We start from the raw sequence: 23,931 nt of genomic DNA on the forward strand, positions 1-23,931 counted from the left end.
AACTCATTAGCTAAGTTTCACTGGCTAATTATGTACGTTAATTTGTGGATGTGCAAATGTTAAAGCGACTTTCGTACGTTTAACCTACATGTATGGTTTCTTTCTCTTTCTGTAGATTATATATATATATATATGTAGAGAGAGAGAGAGAGCCAGTGATTACTTTCATCATCGATGTCGGCCCTTGGTTGTATTTAGATTATACTCATATTTTTAGCAAGAAAAAAACGAGTAGTAATGAGGCGGTTACGTTTAATATTTTTTTCAAGCTCTTGGACAAACAATTGTTTAGAGAAGACTGCTGTTGTGTATTTTATATAGATACTAAAACAGGTGTAATTCATCACGAGACAAGGCCTAACGTACAAGTTTGTGTATTTTGGAAACTACGATGAAAAAAGGAGGTCATGTTGCTATTAGAGACCCAATACTGTGTATAGAACCTGCTTGTTTTTATTTTGGAATTTCGCACAAAGCTACTCGAGGGCTGTCTGTGCTAACCGTCCCTAATTTAGCAGTGTAAGACTAGAGGGAAGGCAGCTAGTCATCACCACCCACCCCCAACTCTTGGGCTACTCTTTTACCAACGAATAGTGAGATTGACCGTCACGTTATACGCCACCACGGCTGAGAGGGCGAGCATGTTTAGCGCGACGCGGGCGCGAACCCGCGACCGTCGGATTACGAGTCGCACGCCTTACGCGCTTGGCCATGCCAGGCCCGTATAGAACCTAAAATACATCTCTCTTTTCCTAATGTTTCAACTTCAAATGCTTTGAAAGTCCATTACGTGTCAGGCCCGGCATGTGGTTAAGGCACTCGACTCGTAATCCGAGAGTCGCGGGTTCGAATTCCCATCACACCAAACATGCTCGCCCTTTCAGCCGTGGGGGCGTTAAAATGTGATGGTCAGTCCCACTATTTGTTAGTAAAAGAGTATTTCAAGAGATGGCGATGGGTGGTGATAACTAGCAGCCTTCCCTTTAGTCTTACACTGGAAAATTAGAGACGACTAGCGCGTATAGCCCTCGTGTAGCATTGCGCGAAATTTAAAACAAACAAACCATTACGTGTCATCATGGTTTAGCTCTTCTTGTTAAGATCATTGTTGCGTAATTTATCTCTATTCAAATGAATGTTCATGTTTTCTAGGATATCGCTAGTTTCTGTACTTAATGCGATGAGTAATTTTCCACTGTTGTTGAAATAAACATTTGATGGTTTTGATCCTTAACTAGTGTATGCCCAAGTGTATTGCAGGTTGCTGGTTTTTCTCAAACATATGTTACGGATTTTTCAATATTAAAATGCTACCAACGGAAACATGTACTTACAGAAATTAAATATCATATATACGTCTGCTGATATTAGGCTTAATGCAATTACTTTTCCTGGTTTAGGTACAATATAACTGAAATATCTGTCTGAATATCACTCAAAACGAGGTACATACGAAAGACTTTTCGTACATATTACCACTCTTGGAATTTTTCACGAGCATATTTGTAACTTACTTATATAACTTAACGTTTACCGTATCATATATGTATGTAAAGAACTAATACGACATTAAAACTAAACCACGGATAATTAACATTATTTTGATAGTTCGTTCATGCTGTTAGAATAAGGAGCTCTCGGGATTTTTGCTTGTATAGTTAATTAACTATAGACGCTTAGAACTATTCATTATGGAATATCTTTGTATGCGAGATTTGTTTAGGATCACCCTAGTCAAAATAAATAAACTATATTGGCTTCCTTCAGGGACAGCCGGGGTAATAAATCTAATTGCCACATACACACAAACTTATAAGTTAATTATCTTCGTTGAGGTACTTCTAACAGTAAATATAATTAATGAAACGTGTTAAATGACTCACGGTAGCGTTTCATTGTTTATACTTCACAATTAGCCATAGTCTTGTTTACAAGTGTTACGTATTATAATTTATTTCGGACGAGTCTCCGAGTTATTATTTGAAGTATGTTAGTGTATTATTATTTCAAATAACCGGAAATTTTAATTTTAATTTAGAAATTAATAAAATGTTAATACGTATCAAATATATATTATTTGCCAACAAAATTAATACATACAATATCCTTTTTTAACAAATTTTTATTAATATACAAACAAATACAATACATATACAATAACAGCTATTACTTAAAGTTATTACAAATGATGGTTCATATGAAAAACAGTTTTATAAACTTACATACAATACTGAGTGTTATACCCGGTCTAGAACTGAATATTTTATCCACGGTCTAGGTCCACGACGAGAGAATTAATTCTGAGTTGTTATTGTTACGCCTCATTTGAGCTAGCTAGCTTCATTGGCTTTGCACCTCTGATTTTTATCAGCGAAAATATTTAATTCCCTCGTATAAATTCTAAAGTGCAAAGTAATTCACTGAAGTTGAACGATTAATAATGTTCGAAATTTGTAAATGTTTGTGGTCCAATTCTGTTGTTTTCCGACTAATAGGCGTTCGTCACGAATTTTGCTCCCTAGGCATGTAACACACTGATTGTAGCTGTCCAATAATATCACTCTTGTGTCTCTCGGCGCGTCGATTTTTATATAAGAATCACATGAACTTCTCGACGTTTCACCAATATTCTAGCGCATTTTTGTAAACCAAATATTATCGATTCTCACTTTCAAGAATTTTCTATACATTTCTAGAACAGGCGGTACATGCGCAATACACAGTCAAGAATATACGTCATATTCAAAAAGGGAAATTATATAAAAACAAGGGTAGGCGTTAAAATGGCAAACCCGTTACACAAAAACGGTAATTTATTTTAATACGAAATAATAAATTAATTTCATAAACTTGTAAAAAACATTGTATACTCTGGCTAATGTTTGTTTTTGTTATATGTATCCAGATAATATAGTTATTCACTATTCACGTGAGAAAAACGGTAGTTTACTCTGGCTAATGTATGTTCTGGTTACGTGTATGAAAGCGTTGGCAATATACCATGTATAAATATGTTCTTTGCTTTAAACGTGAAAAATGTTATATTCGCATTGTGTGTTTCTATTATATATACATAAACAGATATATATCATTGTGTTGGCAATGTACTATTTCAAGTAAGTTACACATTAGAAAAGAATAATTTGCTCTGGCTAATGTGTGTTTCAGTTAAGTGTATCAATGTGTTGGCAACATACCAATTCCAAATAAGCCTCACGTTATTTCAGAGAAAAGAGTATAAGGAAAGATTTGGTTTTTAAAGTATAACTCTGTATTTTCGACTTTATGATGATGAAACGATAAAAACAAAAGAAAAAAACCCAGCAAGATGAAAGATGCCCTGCGGATGGGTGAGTATTATAACTCCAGAAGCTCTTAGATTACCTGATTAATAAATATTACACACGTTTTACTGATGAGCAAGGTTCTTATTGTTCGAGTGACTACATTGTTATAAGATGTTTGTGGAAACTTGTATTATGTATAAACCTCTTATATGTAGAACGTTCCTTCTTTCGGTTGCCATTTGGCACAGAAAGAAGAGATATCATTACATTTTCAGCAAGGGTTAAGTTTTAAAATCTGTGTTCAATGTTCGGTAATTGGGAGTGTAGCTGATGCTGTTATAGTTCGAGGTACTTTACAAAGAACGGAAGTTACAAAGTAGTTAATGAAATATAAAATACTGACTTGAAAACGAGGTTATCAAAGTTTTGGGTAAGATTATAGTGCAGTGGTTTTTATTGTGATGTACAATATTTGAGAAAGGCCAGCAGGGTTTTCTTGAAAGCTGTTGGAAGATTATTTCGAAGTGGAAAATGTAACGAAGCCAAAGATTATTTCAGATTATATAACTTACGCCAAGTGTTAAAATACACTGCAAAAAATACATCAGTATCTTTCGAGCAAAAAGTAAAGAGGAGTGTAGTGATATGAGAACTACACTATCTGTTGTATTCGGTTCCAAAGATGTCTTTCAGTCAATATTAGGACTTTTGACGTCCTGGTAATGATGGCTTTAGTACTTTTGATGTAATTATTTATCTATCTTGTTTGTTAGAAGAAATATATTCAGAACCAAAGAAACGTGTGCTTTAATACTGTGTCAGAAGACTTGGTGATATTTGTTCTTTTAGACTAATTTTTATATTTTGATAACAATTACGCTATGCACACTGTAACTTTGGTCCTTTACAAAATAATCTAGATTACCAGTAAATAATCTCTATATTTATAACAAGATACATACTATGGAATCAGTTTGATGTTTAACTTAAATAAATTTAGTTGAATTAAGGGACCTCTCGATTATTTTCACGCTATTTTATGTATGGAACGCAGATTTTTAGAATTAAAACCTTTAGTTTTATAGCTGAGCCAGGGAGTGGGGAAGGGCATAAAACTAGGAAAAATTTCTGATAGTTTAGGGAGAAAAGAATTTGAAAGAAACGAGTTAAATATAGTTTTCAATTGTGAATTATTACAAGGAGCTAGGGTACCCGTACCCTGGACGTAAGTTCATGATTAAAGAAAGGTTATCTTAAAGTTTTTCGATTATATATAATTTAATTAAAAAAAAACACCACCACCACCACAACACCCATTAAATGAATTCATTCATTTTTTTATAAAATTAATTTTTATAACTTAGGTAAAAGCTTTTTACAATTTGTTTGTAAAGAAATCTTAGTGGTAATCTGCGTTTATCCTTTCTTAATTTTAAAGTGATATATCAGAGGACAGGTAGCTCGTCAATATCTCTCGCCGCCAACTCTTGGTCTACACTAATCGAATAACGCTATCGCTAATCACTTCTTAAAAGTCTCCAACTGGTATTGCGGTATGTCTGCGGATTCACACTGCTAGAAATAGGATTTCGAAAACCTTGGTGGGAGAGCACAGATAGCGCACTGTGTAGCTTTATGCTTGATTTCAAATAATAAATCAATAATCAGTCACTTCTGAAAAAAAAACTTAACAAAAAGTTGCACATTTTCCGTTGTCTAGTTTATTGCACGTGTAATAATGGCTATGATGAAAACATTTTTTAACGTAATAATTTTTTGCAAGCTACCAAAAATTATCTAGACAAGTGTGGAAATTCGAACTAGGAAATAGACTTGTGGAAGGAAGTACAGGTTGTCTCAAATAAATTACAATATTTTTCTTTAAGTGTGAAAATAACTGTTGTGTAATATGTGCAAATAAATGTGCAAGGAGAATACATGGAAAATCCCATATTTAAAAACATATTTTAAACCTACTTGTAACGGGACAACATTTCGCTAAAAGTATATTTAGAATCATCAAAGCCTTCCCTCTAGTCTTACACTACTAAATTCGGGACGGCTAGCGCAGATAACCCTCGTGTAGTTTTGCGCGAAATTCAAAAAACAAACCAAACAACCTTTTTGTGACAGGTTTTAAAACACATTGTATCATTTCCAAGTTCTACTTAATTAAAAATGTGATTATTAAATGCCTTTGGCGAAATTTAGCTTCCAAGGACAAGTAGGTTTTATAGATGTGTATACATTGTTAAACTATACATCTTGTTTGTGTCCTTCTGTGTAATAAACGTAAACTTTTCTCTGTGCACAGTTGACAAATCTTACCAAGTTTTAGATTTTGATGATCACATTCAAATAAATAACTTTGTTTTCAAATATTTGAGTTTTTACCAACTTACGATGGTTTACGAAACAATGTGTCTTCTGTTAGAAGTCAGTTCAGTTCATTTATTCAAAAGTAACACTTAGATTGTTTAGTTTCACTGACACAACTGATCTAAAGTAACACATGCGAATACATACCAGCTCCCACCCAAAAATGTCTCTCCTAAGAAGCCCCCCCCCTTTAACGTTGGTTTTACAGGGGAAGCAGTAAGAATGAGGGCTTTTAATGGACAAATTGAGGATTCGATTCTAGCAGTTGCGTAGCCCAGATACCTCGTTCCGCGGCTACGCGGTTAATAACAAAGAAACACTCATGTGACAGACTAATTGATAGTTGTCTTTGAATGACTTATTAATCTGATTTAATCTTATTCTACGCTCTCATCTAATACCGCAATATGTTTAAAACCATTTCTGTAGTAGACAACGTTTTACAATGATAAGTATGTATTAGTGCTACTTGGCAAACTTAACGATTCTATTTCTCATGATTTGCGTGTCTTTATATTTATTTTTGTACTCTGTTTATCGTAAAAGTGTTATATATTTGTTTATTGTCAAGAATAAAGCTTGATCTGGCATGGTTGGTTAGGGCACTCGTATCACAATATGCAAGTTGTGGTTTCGATTTCCCATAAAGGATATGACCCAAGAATTGGCGGTGAGTAGAGTTGAATAGTTAGCTACAAACATTCAACCACGGTTAAACAGAGTAGCAGAATGTCGAGAAAAATGTATTAAACAAAACAGCAGAATGTTGACAAAAATATCGTACATTAAAACTAGTTTGCTTAAGATTCGGTTGCTTGTTTTGGCAAATGTAACTAAACAAAAAATACTCACCAGAACTGTATGTGAATGGAGCACTTCTTCAGACTAAAACATTAACCAACTTCCCAGGCCTAATATACAACATAAACTTAACATCGATAGAACACGTAAAGAATATAAAAATAAAAGTTTAGCAGCGTAAGAATTATGCAAGGAGTCTAACATGTAAAAATAGCAGAGCAACAGCTGAAAACATAGTAAAAAATCTATAAACATACATACGACCATTAATAGAACGTACATCACCAGCTAGAATAAATAGAGCACCAAAGCAAGCTAAACCTGAGTTACAAGCACTACAGAACACATTACTTACGACAGCACACAGATACCTACATCAACTTACTCCACATTTATGCAGAAATACGCAAGCACAGAAACACTATCCCACATACTCCTACGTTGTTCAGTAAATTATTTGTCGAAAATTTGGCAAAAGAATCATCTGCTTCGTGAATTAGACCTTTTTTGCATACGTGATGAAAATAGTCCTAAGTATCTCTCCCCATTAATATTTATATAAGATAAATAAAAATAAACTGGCCACTTAATGCTAGACACAGATATTATCAATAATTTAAATTTACTGCTATAGCATTAAAACGTTTTTATAGGTATATATATGAATGCTCTTGCCAAAATTTATAGTTATTAAAAATATGAAAAATACAACTGCAACTGTTCGTGTAGTGTTGACTTTACACAATCGAATAGAGTTAAAGTGTATTCAGCACAGTAATATTAATATAATTACATGCATGGACATCGTTCTGAAAAGAATAAGAGTGAACGTTTGGATCATCTAATTAAATCAATACTGAACAGAAATAGTATCGAAAAAAAACAAACCAACGTAAATGTTTACACGTGCTTTGTCGGTGGATTCCGTAAAATAGCACAATGTGGCTTTGCTATAAAACACACACTTTAAGTGCTAGAAGCCTTCAGATTTGCAACTGAACCACCTGAGGGATTTAAAATTAATCAGATGTAATCTAGTTATAAACTGTTAGTACTAAATTCTGAGATATTTGAAAAATATTGTCTTCTATAGCAAGATTCAAGTAACATTTGCTTCATCTTGTATGATATATTTATTAGCAAGATCGATTAGAGCATACTCTCTCCTGTTTTCGAGATTGCATGCGTTAAATTGAATAACATCAAATTTAACTTTCGAAAACTCAGAAAACCCTTCTGAGATCCAGAATGATCAACGATCCAGATCATTTACTGTAATGTGATGAGTCTCATCCTAAATGTGTCCGTGAAATTTTGTACAAAACACACTTTACAGAGTTATTAACACAAAACCGCGAAAACGACCTGTTTCACCACTATATATATTCAAAGTGCTTATATATAGCTTCAGAGTGCTCTTGTATATGGATTTCCGTTTGGATTCGTACGAAATGTTGGCAGGAATATCCCATTCTGACTTCCCATCTTGTGTAAAGTTTTTCTCATCGTTGTTGTATCGGCATTTGGTCTTTGTGATGACCAGAAAGGTTCGGATTCACTCAGACTTTTTATTCCCTCTTTTACTGAACAGAACGGATGGCATGACAATTCTTATCGATATATGTATTATAGATCGGATATCGTGGATCTTCATTTGAATTTGAGTCTTGTGTAGACATGGGACTGTTATTTTAATAGTAACTTGTAGCCTTTTATGTTTTATTTTGCATTTCACTTTTCAGAGCCATGTAGGTGAAGTTGTTGAATGGGTGACTTTTATTTCTACTTGGTTTTTGATATTTGATTACATTATTGTGTGGTATTTGGGCTAAATGTCAAGGGTTATGGTGTGTTTAATAACGGGTATGAAATGTTTAGGTATTTATCTTAAGGGTGTGAAGTGATTTGTACTGTGTTTTTGGTTTCTATGATGTATCAATTCTATGAATGTATTTTTGATAACTTCGAAGATGAGATTTGGATCGGTTACACGTGTAACCTTTCATTGTTTTACTATGATTGGAATTTTGTTTTCTTGTGCGTCAAAACTATCAAGGTTGTTTCTGGATTTGTTTGTTTTTGACGTCAGCACTGTGACTGTGATTGTTCAATTCACGTTATTCCGACACCTGGTGCATTTAGGTGAAACTAAACAAAAGTAAGTAATAAGTATTATAAATTTTTCTTATTAACATTTGATCAATTTACTGATAATATCAGCTTTAACCTTGTCATCTTATGACTTTAGCTCTGGTAAAGTGGGTGATTCTTGTGTTCATAAAATAAGTATAATTTTCAGTCAACTTTCTACAATAAGTATTTTTCTGTACGTTTCTCAGGTTACACTATACAATTAGATATTGGTGATCTTAGTTGCAACTTAAAATGTACTTTGTTTTTTTAACTAATAATAATGTGTGCCTTGTGACAAGCCCTTCCAAAGGTAACACCTAGATATTCCCCTAGGCTCCGATTGGAAAGTTCTAATGGTAAACAATGTTGCAAGATTTGTACTAATATTCAGAAATGCTAACAACCATTCTATCAATATACAAACTGGGTGGTCAGATTGCTTGAATCGCAATCTGCAGGTTTGTATCACTGTCATTAAACATACTCGCACCTTTTCAGCCGCGGGGGAGGAGTATAATGTGATAATCAATCCCATTATTTGTTGGAAAGAAGAGTAGAATTGGTGGTGGATGGTAATGACTAGCTGCCTTTCCTCTAGTCTTACACTACTAAATTAGGAACGGATAGCGTAGATAGCCCTGCTGTAGCTTTGCACAAAATTTAAACCAAACTATCAATAAGCCACTGAGTTCATAATGACGAGAAACCCACTTGAAGTTAAAATGTATTCTAGAGACAACTGGTATGGGTATTAAAACTTAAAATAAAATAAATTACAGAACAGCGTTTCGACCTTTTTAGGTCATCATCAGGATAACAAAAGATAGAATAAAACAATCATTAACTGGTAATTTCAGGCAAGAATTCATTTGACTTTGGCTTTGCGAAAGAAACGTTGACGACTCCCAGTCCTTCGGGTAACAATTAAACTGTTGCTATCATGACCAGTCAATAATTGTTCTTTGAGTTGCTGTATGCTTAAGTGCTACTGATAGGATAATATGAAACTAGAATCCCTGTAGAGTACATAAACTTATACAAAACTTGTTTGAGTACTAGAGCGGGTGTTGGGCAACTTATTTATCACAGTGGCCACAACTCTGGCTAATGAGAACACGTCGACCACACTATTAAAAAAAAATTGAAAGATATTAGCTTAGTCAAAATAATTGCATTTCAACTAACCTTTAATGTGAAAATTGATAGGGGTTTTCATCAACAAGTTTCATAAAATTTGGCTTAATATCTATGCTCAATGAGCATCTTAGCTCTGCCTCTAAATTTATGTCAGTAAGCCGAGATCTGTATCTGGACTTGAGAAAATCTAGTGTAGAAAATGTTGACTTCACACCCATGTAAATCCAAACATGGAAAATAATTTTGAAATTGCTATCTTTAAATGTGAAAGACTCCCATTTATCAGAATAGTGAGCCACATCTCTCTGGTAGAACATTTTTGTTTATCTTTTATATGTTCTACACTTTGCAGGGTAAGCATCTCGTCTTGAAATCCACACTTATCCAAAGACAATAAAGATGTAATTTTCTTACTGAAATTTCCTAAGTTAAATTGAAATGGATCATGCAAAAATTCAAATATCAATTTAATTTTTTTTTTTAAATCGGAGAAACTTGATTTAAATTTTTGAGATAGATTTTTGATCCAGTTTATATAGAGATCATCTTTCGCATCATCTTCGCCATGGCAAAGTTTAAATTTCAAGGAAATTTTCAGTCTTACTTTTTCAACAAGATAGTCTTTTATTTGAGGAAATAAGGAAGTATATCGTTCCATGACTTTTCATCTTCTTAACCATCTCACATTTGCAAAATCAGTAAAATCATCAAAAGTACAGTCATTGCTTTTCTTCAAAGACTCAACAAACTGTCGATGGATGAGAGAGCTTCCACTTCTAATATAATTCACAATTTTTACAACAGTGTCCATCACTTTTAGACATTTGAGCACAGAAATGTTCCTGATGCAGAATACAATGTGAAGATGGCAGCGTGGACTTCACATTATTTTCAACTAATTGCTGCTTCAAAAGAGAAACAAATTCTAATTTCGCCCAAATCATGGCGGGAGCACCGCCTATTGTGACAAAAAACAGTTTTTAAAATCCAGATTGAATCTTTTAGTATTTCAAGAAATATTTCAAAGATGTTTTTTTCACATGTTCGATCTCATAATCTACAAAGACCAAACATTTCTTATCTCACTTGAAGATCTGAGGTTACGTATCGAACCCAGAATATCAACTGTGCAGTGTCACTGACATCTGTTGACTCATCTAGTGCTAAAGAAAAATACAAATAGTGTTTTAGTTGTTCAAGCACCTGATTTTCTATGTCTTTCGCTAACTCTAGCATTTTGCGGACAATTGTTCTTCGACATAATTACAAGTTATTTACCTTTTGAAGAATAAAATCTTTTATTTTTAAATCATAATTCTCCAACAGAGTTTCAATGGCTACAATCGATATTTCTTTTACTAGCTCAGCATCAGAAAATGATTTCTTTTTTTGAGCTAGAAATCAAACTGCTTTATAGCTGGCTGACGTTAGTAGTTCTATCGGTGATAAAAATCTTTTCAGGCCTCCCTTTTTTTCATGAAGTTGTGCTTTCAGACGGCTAATTTCATTCATACGATTTTTGCAATCATCCAGAAATGTTACTTCAAATTCGTTGTGAAAATTGTTAAAGTTTTGCTTAAGGTTTTACTTTATCATTCCTAAACAACTTTGTTACACCAAAGTCACACTGGCTTATTATTTACTTCAATCACTGCAAATTTCAACTCCGACCTTTAGTTAAGTTTTCGTTCAACGTTTTTCTAGTCACGCGCTACTATCTTTTCGACAGTAATGGCAGAATCTTTTAAATTGCCTTTATTTTCTGAGTTCGTCATCATCTGGATTCTTTCGTTTTCGAATTATCCACTTATCCATATTATGGGATTCAAAACAAAATATATTTAAACACTTGAAAAATATGTTTGCAAGCGCATGCAAAACAACACACACTCGACAACAAACATCAAAACCAGACAGATGTTACAAAATTTGCGGAGTCTGTGGCAGTGATGAAGCACGCGACATTAGCGATGACCTGAGGCAGTGCAATTGTTGATTACCATATTTGTGATAAGAAAATAGATGATGGAAAAGTTTATTCCTAAACTCGAGTTGGCCACAACTGTGCTATCCACTGGTCACATGTCGCCAATAGTTATGGTGTTGCTCACCCCTGTACTAGAGTTATAAAATTCATTAACTTATGCTTGTTTTTAGTTTTTCTTCACATACTTTATTTATCTAATCGAGAATTATTTTTGTTATTTGATCTACTGAAACTTTTCTTGTAATACTGTGTTTTAAACATCTTGCATATCCCGATCAAACAGAAAACAACAACAGATAAGAGTAGGTCAAGGGAACAAGTATTTCCAGTTTTATATATCTTTTATTTTATCCAATAAGCTTCGGATCTATAAACCTACATAAACTGACTGAAAAGAAAACTCGCTCTTGAATTGGGCTGGGTGTGAGTTGCGTTTTGTGATAGCTCGCATATCAGAAAGCAAATCTCGAGCTGCAATTTGGTACTGAAGATGCTCTGCATTAGTCTCAGTAGGTGCATTAAACATGTTACAGTTTCGTGATCCATTATAAAGTAGTCTTGTAGGTGGTAGATGCTGCTGGATGGATGTCTTCTTTTTTGGTCAGGAGTTTTTAATTAAGGATCATTATCCCTGCTGGGTCTCTGACATTACCTTTTAGTCCGTGTGTCGCATAACGTGATGTTCAGGGTTAAAAAATATAAAAAGAAATATTTATCTGTCTTGAAAGAGTGTATTGAATCACATTCAATAAATTTTTAGATTATAAAAGCGGACTAGTGATAACCATGCTGATCTGTAGAGCTGAAGTTCTGTGGTTCGAGTCTCATTACGGCAGAAACAAATTCTGTTCATCGTTTTAGGGGCGTAGGTTTGTTATCACAGTATTGGCCAAATCTCGCTATTCAATTTGATTAGCCCTAAGAACCGCTAGTGGTTGGTGCTAACTAGCTGTCTTCTGTTTAGCCTATGGCTATTAATTCAGAATTAAGGATATCTAACACAAATAGCCCTCGTGCAATTTTGCGCGAAATTCAACTGACAAAGTCCAGATGATAAACTGATGCAATTACACATGTGATGTTTTAGTATATACTGGTGTATAGAGTATAATACTATGTTGCGTATCAACAGTGTAGACCTTTTATTTCATACGTTCAAGAGGCGTATTGTGAAAGGTAACCTGGTAGTACGTTGTTCTGTTTGTGAAATTTTGATGAAAATATCGTTCGAGAAGTCTCTGTAGTTCTCAGGTGCGAATTATGTCATCAAGTACAATTTGAAAGTGATTTTTAATATCATGTTTCAAGTGCTAGTTATATATCATGTTTCAAGTGCTAGTTATTGTGTCTTGGATAAATTTCAGTTTATCGTGTTTAGTGTTTTTATTAGTCCAGATAAAGTTAGATGTTCTGTATCTTTTAATAACATGTAATAACAGGCATGTTCTGGTAACTGAAAAACTAAGTATTGCCATAATAATATAAACCTAAAACTATTTTCTTTATGAAACATATTTCAGTTTGGTCTGTATAACCACAGGGTTAATTCTGAGGTAAAATTAAAACTTATTTTGTTTTTCCACACAGGTTTTTACCCGATCTCAATCCGTGAAGGAATTATCAGGTAATTATACTTAATTATCAGGTAGTTATATTTAATTATTAGGTGATCATAGTTGATCATCGGGTTGTGATGCTTAATTATCAGGTTATCTTATTTAATCATACTTAATTACCAGATTGTTATGTTTAATCCTTAGTCACTTCTGGATGAAAATATTGTTTATTTGTTGTTTCACAAATTGTAATATAGTTTCCTCTGAGGTTAGATCTTGAGTGTTTTATTTACACGATATATAAAAATAATTTTTATTGTACTAATGTCAGACTAAAATCCGGTTGTGGTAAATACAGTTAAAACACTTTACGAACTCCAGTCGTCATAATGTTGTGTTCAATCAAATTATGTTGTACGAAGTTGAAGCATGCTAACTGCAGTGGAAAGACAAGGCATGTTAAAAACCAACATATGATTTACACATGTTTTCCAATGAAAATTCTTCTGACTTCTCTATCAGTGTTAACCAAGACCACCTTTTAGTAGATAAACACTACGCATTGTAAAACCCCCATGTCTGGATTTTCTGAGTTTTCCGATGAATTATCTTCGCATTTAAACAATTAGTGTTGAAAATATATCTTAAAAAGTGCGTCTTCCATTATTGCTATTGAAAAGTTTCCATGCATTCAGTGATGTCTTTGAAAGATTTCATCGTATTTCTTTTAAATTAGGAAAGGTGGCGATTTATCTTCACTAACCACCTTGTTCTATAAATCGATAAGCAGTGCAGATATAACGTGCATTGCAGGCAGTTGAAAGTGCGGGCTTGTAATATACTGAAGGGAATAAAGGCAGATGTTTCGTATAGAGAATGTTTTCGTTTCTAAAGATAACTGTTTTCCAAGTTTGTTTCTTTCGTCCAAAAACGTTATTCAGAAATAATCGCAAAAGCTGTTAATTTTTTCCATTTAATCTTTAAAACATACACGCTATATTGGTATTGGAAATTATGTCAAAATATACATACATATAGTTATTTACATTTTTTACAATATTCCAAATATATTTAATTCTTAAGGGCTGCATTTTATAATTGGTTTAGCCCAAAGACAGAACGTGCTATTGTTCTTATCTGATTGAGGATTGAATTCACATAAACACCTGTGTTTTCCTTTTATGTTTCTTGTGATATATACATTTACATGTTTTACTAATTCTGTAAACAGTAATATTGAAGGTAAAAACGGAATATTAAGCGTTTATTAATCAAAGTGAACATCATAAACAATAATGATGAAAGTTAAGTTTAACTTTAATTCGAAACATGATAGATAAATATATTTAACACAACAGAACATAACTTAATGGTGTCATCTTCCTCTGCGCCCTCTCGCGATTGTAATCTGTATCTTCAAAAACAAAATACGTGAATCATTTAATAACTCCCTCCTATTAAACATCTGTTTTGAATCTAGTTTAATAGTCATGTGATATCTCTATTTCTTGTGTTTTACCTCACTGACTTGAAAGTTCTGGAAATGTTACGTTTTAGTTGTGCAGTCTCATGATAAACGATTTATATCATGAAAAGTTTATTATATGGTAATAAAATGTTATTGTATCAGCACTAATGTTGAATAGTTTAGAAATAAATAAACGGCAAGCATGATATTCTTTCCAGTATCTGAAAGTATAGTGTTAAATATGCTATTTCTGCGATAACGCTCGTATTGTTTACAGTTATGTTCCAATTCATAACATCATAAGAACAGGAAAGCCTAACGTTAGGAGTAAAGTCCTTACTAATCTTTTCTGGAAGTAAATTGTAGTTTCAGGAAGTCTTCGAGATGTGCTAACATCTCTGGGTTTACTGTCTGATTTCTGATACATTTCTAATATTGAATATAATTTTTATAGTGAAGAGGGCCGCATACATTATGAGATCCACCAAATCCGTGGAGTCCTTTTATTTGTTTTTCTGCTACCCTAGTGGATCAACCGCTGCAAGTAAAATAATTACAGTACTGTTTACTTGTATTCAGTATTAACTACTTGATTCAGCAAATATCCCGTTTCCAGGATATTCAGTACTGAATCCATTCCAATCCATATGTTAAGCTTGGTGACTTCACAGGCTTCTCAATTTACAAGAGTCTTCACGTACAAGAAAAGGAAAAAAAACAAAAACAGCACGCACTTGTATACCAGCTCACGTTGCTTCACATGCTAGCGTGGGCAGTGTAAAGAATTTAGATTTTATACAGCAAAAACGTTCTTAATCTTGCAGACAAACAAACATTCATTTAGTTTTAAATAGACTTCGTGAGTTATGTATGAGAGTAAATGCTTGGAGTAGAAGGGAAGTGCTGTCTAACCTTCTGTAACATGTCTTAGATTTTCCAGGAAAATAACACAAAGGAGTCCGGCATGGCCAGGTGGTTAAGGCACTCGACTCGTAATCCGAGGGTCGCAGATTCGAATCACCGTCGCACCAAACATGCTTGCCTTTTCAGCCGTGGGGACGTTATAATGTAACGGTCAATCCCACTATTCGTTGGTAAAAGAGTAGCCCAAGAGTTGGCGGCGGGTGGTGATGACTAGTTTCCTTTTCTCTAGTCTTTCACTGCTACATTAGGGACGGCTAGCACAGATAGCTCTCGTGTAGCTTTGTGTGATATCCAAACCAAACACAAAGGAACTCTGAAATGTTCACAAATTGTGGAAATATAATTACTTCGTGATTGTTTAGTATAAATATCATGTTATAATACGACATTTCATCCGGACGGATTTGGTATAGGCTTTATTCTTTAACGGGTTCTGGTTTTTCACATGATCTATAAGTATAATTCTGGAATGGAGCAACTTAGAAAAGGTTTATTATACTATTTCACAAAGTTTTACCTTAACTAAACATTTCTTACCTGATATGTTTGTATATAAATATTTACTGCTGCAATGAAGGCACACAAGAACTTAATTCAAAAAAATAAACCAATCAATGTCTGGAAATGTCGTCATTTTAGTTATTCCTTCCCATGACCTGTAAACTGAATCATTGTATTACTTACTTATCCTTCGTTAGTGACTACTGTTTTATGATTTTAAGTAAAGAAAAGGTAAACCAGTTATGTGTGACATAAGTATAGGAGTTTGTTTCTCTTTTGCAGTTTGGTGATAATAAACCAACTTTTATGACAAACCAACGATATTTTCGAGAGGAAATGTTACACAAACAACTGGTTTGTGTAAATCTCTTTTGACTTGCACAAACTGAGAGGTTTGAAATTTGAATATTGCAATTTGGGAATATTCATTTAAGCTGAGAGATGAACAAACTTAATCAGTAACCTCATGTATTGAATTACAAAGGAACCTAATTGTGCAATACTGAAACGGATGAATTCTTTGTTTGTTTTAGAATTTCGCGCAAAGCTACTCGAGGGCTCTCTGCGCTAGCCGTCCCTGATTTAGCAGTGCAAAACTAAAGGGAAGACAGCTAGTAATCACCACCCACCACCAACTCTTAGGCTACTCTTTTACCAACGAATAGTGGGATTGACCGTCACATAATAATGCCCCCAAAGCTGAAAGGGGCGAGCATGTTTGTGCGACCGGGATTCGAACCCGCAACCCTCAGGTTACGAGTCGAACTCCTTAACCCATCTGGGCATGCCAGGCATGGATGAATTAAAACAGGGTTTCATCAGTACATTAGGCGTTATTATGTATTTATGAAATGAGTGGCAAGTACTTTAAAAGATAAACATTTATCATTGTAAATATTCTGGTTTAGTTACTACGTATAAAAGAATTAATATCACCTTAAAGAAAAATAATTCAGAATTCAGCGTGCATCACCATTTACATCAAAAACATTTTCAAGTATCGCCTGGAGTACATATCACTCCACATGAACAATGTTCCAGGTCTTTGGAACTACATTCTCTATCTCTGATTGTGATCAACCATTTGATCACAATTTCACTGTATTAATCTTTATTGCCATTTATGTCGTGACACGTCCGTGAGAAGGATCGCGACTTCAGTCTTAAACTACACATTTCGCATATTTTGTTACAGACCGTTTACTGCACAGAGGACTTCACAGGTATGTCTTCAAATTAAATTGTTTTTATGCTAATTTATTCAGATTTTTTTTCATGAAACAGCTGTTAATTTCAAAATATGTCTGGAAACTCGAGAACGTTTAGCGCGTGAGTTTTCGTGAACTTCACATCATTTGAATTAATTACCTTGCTAATGGTACTAGGAGACGTACCTGGAGTAATCACAATGGTTGTTTTGTTTGTTTGTTTTGGAATTTCGCACAAAGCTACTCGAGGGCTATCTGTGCTAGCCGTCCCTAATTTTGCAGTGTAAGACTAGAGGGAAGGCAGCTAGTCATCACCACCCACCGCCAACTCTTGAGCTACTCTTTTACCAACGAATAGTGGGATTGACCGTCACATTATACGCCCCCACGGCGAGCATGTTTAGCGCGACGCGGGCGCGAACCCGCGACCCTCGGATTACGAGTCGCACGCCTTACGCGCTTGGCCATGCCGGGCTATAATCACAATGAGATCACAAATTAGATTTTTCTCTTTCGTAATCATAACTCCTACTTTCAGATGAAGGTGGTATTCCTGCATCATTTTCAGACTAGTTTCTGAACCTCTTGCTGTCCTAAGTGATCTCTGTGTGAGCTGTTCTGTTTCCATGAATCGCACTGAAGCATTCCTTCTTCAAAATGTTGCTTCCATTGGTTGGATAATACTCGCGTAACATTTTTCGTGTGAAAGTATCTTTCCTTGAAATGAGCTGTGACAAACACTCCCTGTCATGAATCTATCTCTAAAGGCATTGCACTGTTTAACTTTCAATCAGTAATGATTAAAATAACTGTATATGACAAACACTCCCCTCACAAAAGTACTTCTAATGTAGCTTTGTGCAAAATTCTAAAACAAACAAACAAACAAACTTCTAAGGGCATTGTACTATTTAAAGTTCACCCATTAATACTCGAACTAACTATGTGTTTTTAGGTCGTAAATATGAATATTTGACACTACAGTTTGTGTTTATGACAACAAATTACTACGTTAGCGAATCAAAGTCGATGTTATAAAGTACAATTAATTTTTTTTAACAAGTTTACAAGTTACACAAAAACAGAATAACATAACGCATGATTTAGGCATCTGTTTTATCTTCTTTCTATATCTCTGTTTGCTGAAGGAAAAATCACAAAATGATTTATGTTTTATGTTTATACAAAGTGATAAGTAAGATGGTTGTCAAATTTGAATCGTCATTTTCGTAGTTTCCTATAGTAAAAAAAGAGCTACTCTTCGGTTCATGTACGAAGAAGTTTTGTTGATTTGATAAGAAGTGTATATTCCTTGAATGAATCTATTTTCGGGGTTGTTTTACAATGATATTGTAACAGCTTTCTGTTAATTATTGTTGCTAGCTTAAATGTCAACATTTAGACCCCTGTCTTCTTGGCTTCTTTGGTCAAATGGTTAGAACGCTTGACTCGTGTTCTCAGGGTCACGGGTTCTCGAATCCCCCTCACACCAAACATGTTCGTCTTTCTTAGTCGTAGGGGCGTTGTAAAGTAACGGTCAATCCAGCTCTTCGTTGGTAAAAGAGTAGCCAAAGAGCTGGCGGAGGGTGGCGATGACTAGCTGCCTTTCTTCTAGTCCTACACTGCTAAAATAGGGACGGCTAGCGCAAATGTCCCTCGTGTAGCTTCGCGGGAAATAAAAACAAAGTTGACTTGTTACCTTATTAAAATAGCGTTATTGCAATTTGTTAGGTTGATTGTAGTGTAATGGTTAGCGATCTCTGACTGAAAATCCAAAGTTTCGTGGGTTATGTCTCATTCCTATAAATCACACTTCACACTAAGGGGAAGTACAATAAGTGTGTGTGGACCAAACACTACTGTTCAGTTAGACAAGAATAGACCAAGAGTTGAAATTGGGTGTTGACTCTTTTCTTCTAGTCTATGAGTTGATATTTAAGGACTATTTGAGCAGAGAGCCATTTTTGAAAGGTAACTCTAAAAACGAAAACAGATAATTTTGTATATTCTGTTAAGAACGATAATAATTGCTGTTATTTGTGAAAACAGTTAGTTTTTACACACCATCCATACAACCAGAAAATCTTGTTACATTTGTAGTAGTTTTTCCTTAGCAGTTAGAGCTCGTAACTCGCAATCTGTAGATAACGGGTTCCAACCCGTCATCGAGCATGGTTGCTGTTTCAGCCGTGAGGGCATTACAATGTTACGGTGAAACATACTCTTCATTGATAAACAATTAATGTTAAGTTGTGTTAACTAGGTGTTTTCATTAGTCTGTTATTTTAAAATTATGGAAGACTAGCACTCATAATCTTCTAATTAGTTTTGCTCGAACTTCAAACAAACAACAAAAACAAATTCCCCATTACTAATTGGTACGTTTTATTTCAAGGTTTCTGCAACACAAGCTAATACAGTATCACGTTTCTTCATGTTGCGATTAATCGAGCTGCACACGCGTTTGAAATAATGAACAATCAATAAATAATCAGACTTTTGAAAGTTCTAAATGCGTTGTAACTTTGTTGTTCTCCTCACCAGAGAAAAATAGCTTAAAAGTGTAGTGCCAATAAATTAGTGAACGTTAGCAGAAATGATTTGGCGATATGCATACACTATATACACAGCATGAGAAGAGCTCGTGAGAGATACTACAGATGTATTCTCTCACAATAAGGTATTCGAAAATTTCAATTTTTGTCTTCTTTTTGTTCACAAAGGAATCTGTGCCTCCTTCTTTCTCCGTCAGAACGAGAAGGAAGTATATATATATATATACATGGACCGGCATGGCCAGGTGAGTTAAGGCGTTCAACTCGTAATCTGAGGGTCGCGAGTTCGAATTCTCGTCGCACCAAACATGCCCTTTCAGCCGTTGGGGCGTTATAACATGACGGTCAATCCCACTATTCGTTGGTAAAAGAGTAGCCCAAGAGTTGGCGGTGGGTGATGATGACTAGCTGCCTTTCCTCTAGTCTTACACTCCTAAATAAGGGACGGCTAGCGCAGATAGCCCTTGAGTAGCTTTGCGTGAAATTCAAAAACAAATAAACAAACATATATATATATATGGAAAGTACATACCCATATATGAGTATGTACTTCAGCACAACTTAAGCTTATATATATATATGTACTGGTATAATAAATGTTGAACTTAAGACTTAAGGGTTATTTGTATTAACAAAAATTTTTCCTATAATACTATGTCTAACGTCACTTTAATATTTTGGGAGTTATTGCCTCAAATATTTCCTCTTAAAATTTATACCTTTCGAGCTTTTGTGGCAAATGATAATTGTTGAAATTATCTCGTTTCTAAATTCGTGCATTTGTTACTGACGTGATTGTGGCTTACTTCAGTAAATTTTACTGGGAATTGGAGAGTTTAAGAATTTATCTTGAATTTCACTTTTAAGAAGTTTGTTTACTTTTCATGATCCCTCTTTCCACTGTTATGTAGTGCTGAATTTTCGTATATATACTCGTGATGCAAGTAACATAATTCAAGTATATTTACAGGTTTAGCTTACAACTCATATCGTCGAAATGAATGTACATGTTTGTTTTACAACTTATACCACCAGAGTGTACGTAAAGGTTTATCTTACAGCTTATACCATGAGAGTGCACTGATATAATAGTTTTACAGCTTATGCCACCATCTTAAATATGTTACAGTGCGGTTACGTGATCAAATTCCTCTTATTCAATACTTGTTTATATTTGAAGGTAATGCTATTGTAGTCGTGTCTCTCTGTAACACACTTTGCCTTTCTTCACTTATGTCGTGGTTGTGATGCTTTTATCGTTTATGAAATATTACTGAAATATGTGCGTGTCTTCTATTAAACACGTGTTAAACATTTGCGCTGTGACCTAGAATGAATAAATAAGATTTTAAACGCTTAGATTCCTACATTTGGCGCAGTATTCAAAGGACCAAAATTGGAAGCGAAAGTACGTTAGCTATTATAACGCTTCTGCATCTCAGTTATATAAGTCAGATATATAGGGATAATATCACTTTAACGAGAAGAACGTGCCTATTGTAGAATTTACACAAGGAAAGGTTTGTTCATTTCATTAATACAAACACGTTTTCCGAGGGCACTTTCTTAGTAAATTAAATGAAAATAACAAAGTGGCATACCTATTTGCATCTTTTTAAAATATATAATACTTTATTTGTACTTCACTTATGTTAGTGCACTGTTTGTGTTGTGATGCCAAATTGAGTTTAAAATAACCTATTAACGTCTTATTATTTTATCGAGAAGGCATTCCTTTACACGATGTGTATTTAATTCTAAATACGAGTTTGTTTGTTTTTCGGTCATAATAATAATAATAATAAATTCAAGTAGGTTAAATATATGTATATTGAAATTCATTGGAATTAATTTCCAAATGTCATACAAAATAAATAGTAATGAATACCCAATAACTGACAATTAATGCATTATTAAGTTTTGTTTCAGAATCTTAAAAACATGCATTAATTACCATGCTGTACAACTAGCGTTTGCAAAAATAGCAGAACCGTATTTTCTTTGTTTTATAATAAAAATTACAAAGTTATTTAACTTTTGGTATATTAATTTTGGGACATTCTGTATTTTTGTATGGAAGGGAACTGATTCGGAAAAATAGTAGAACTATGTGCTTTAAAACAATTCGGGTGTCTTAAACACTTTTGTATTTGAATCACTGTACATTGAACAAATATCAAAAAACTCTTATCTGTGAGCTACCTAGAACCTATTAGAAAGAAGAATCGTTTGTTTCAATCAAACATGAAGGTCTTTTAGAGTTGTGCAAAATTTATATCGCTCCTATTGGTCGAAATTCAATAATTTCATTTGATCTAGGGCCCGGCATAGCCAAGCGTGTTAAGGCGTGCGACTCGTAATCCGAGGGTCGCGGGTTCGTGCCCGCGTCGCGCTAAACATACTCGCCCTCCCAGCCGTGGGGGTGTATAATGTGACGGTTAATCCCACTATTCGTTGGTAAAAGAGTAGCCCAAGAGTTGGCGGTGGGTGGTGATGACTAGCTGCCTTCCCTCTTGTCTTACACTGCTAAATTAGGGACGGCCAGCACAGATAGCCCTCGAGTAACTTTGTGCGAAATTCAAAAACAAACAAAACCGAAACATTTGATCTATTTTTTTTTCCAGATTTATAATTCGTTGAACGTGAATTTGTTTTTTTAACTGTAGATAATGTGAGCCCCCAAGTGGCAGGTCTCTGATTTAAACTGCTAAAAGCCAGGATTTCATACCCGTGGTGGACATAGCACGGACAACTATTGCCTATTCCGAGATGACGAGAAATCCACTTGAGGTAAAAATGTATTTTCAAGACGGCTGGCATGGGTATTAAACCTTTAATTAAAATAAAGCACAGAAAACGTTTCGACACTCTTAGGTCATCTTCAGGTTAACAAAGAGAGCTTGAAATTAACTGTTTGTTTTTCATCAATACAGTAACAATATTTACAATAAAAACTGCTATTTTCTTCTGTATATTGTAAATATAAAACACAAGTATATTTACCGAGATGCGCATGAAATCTTAGAATTTATATAATAGTCGTAAACGTCTGGTGACCTCGTTTTTCCTTGTACATAGGAAACTCGTGCAACAAGCAAAGAGAGAGAAAGCAAAAGAAAACAAAAAACTCTGTTAAATGTAATCCTCCGAACCTTTTAAACCTCTGTAGCTTCTACTTAGCTTGGATTAGGCGCCGTCACTGGACTAAGTGAAATAAATAAAAAGATTGAGATACATCTATTATTTCAATAAGACTCTGCAAATTTATCTTTCTCACTCACGTAAGTATAGTGGAATTTGTAAGGATTTATATCTCTCCTATAGAAAAAGAAAGCAGGTACGTTCCAAGTATAGGCAGTTGTATCTCGAAAAGTTGCCACGAAACTAGAAAGAAGGCAGACACGTGTCGTAGAAAATTCAAGGCTGTAGCTTATATTACTAGTTTTCATTTCTTTCTTGCATCTCACCAATAAACAGCAAATCAGACATGGTTTTAGACACGTAATTATAAACACCGAACGACTAAATGGAAGTCATGGAAAAGATATTTGGTTTTAGATTTTTTTTTTATTTCGCTCAAAGCTACATGTAGGCTATCTGCGCTAACCATTCATAATTTAATAGTATTAGACGAGAGGGAAAGCAGCTAGTCATCACTACCCACTGCCAATTCTTGGGCTACGATTAGTGGAATTGACCGTCACATCATAACGCCTAAACAGTTGAAAGGGCGAGCATGTTTAGTGTGACGGGGATTCAAACCCGCGACCCTTGGATTATGAATCAAGCGCCCTAACAACCTGGTCATGCCGTGTGGGAAAAGATGTTAACAACATAAAATGACACGCTTGAAATGAATTAGTAGCGGGAGTTAGGTTAACTGAAACACTTGTCTCTTGTTATCTCTAGAAATATAATTTCGTACATCTCAGGAGAATGAATAACTGTTCTTTTTTCTAGTGCTTCCTGAATTCCGTACTCTTTATAGAAACGAA

The 23,931-nt window shown here is 34.5% G+C and overlaps 1 protein-coding gene across 10 annotated transcripts in view; it reads left to right on the plus strand.

Annotated features, from left to right (window-relative positions):
* The window catches only part of LOC143229842 (uncharacterized), a 171,426-nt gene that overhangs the window by 77,331 nt on the left and 70,164 nt on the right, over positions 1–23,931 (plus strand). For all 10 annotated transcript variants that reach the window (XM_076462664.1, XM_076462665.1, XM_076462661.1 and 7 more), the window contains one exon: positions 13,312–13,348. In XM_076462664.1, coding sequence (XP_076318779.1) covers positions 13,312–13,348 — 37 coding nt within the window. The remainder of the gene's footprint in view (positions 1–13,311; positions 13,349–23,931) is intronic.

This window comes from Tachypleus tridentatus, chromosome 10, assembly GCF_004210375.1.
Source record: "Tachypleus tridentatus isolate NWPU-2018 chromosome 10, ASM421037v1, whole genome shotgun sequence".
Classification (NCBI taxonomy): Eukaryota; Metazoa; Arthropoda; class Merostomata; order Xiphosura; family Limulidae; genus Tachypleus; species Tachypleus tridentatus.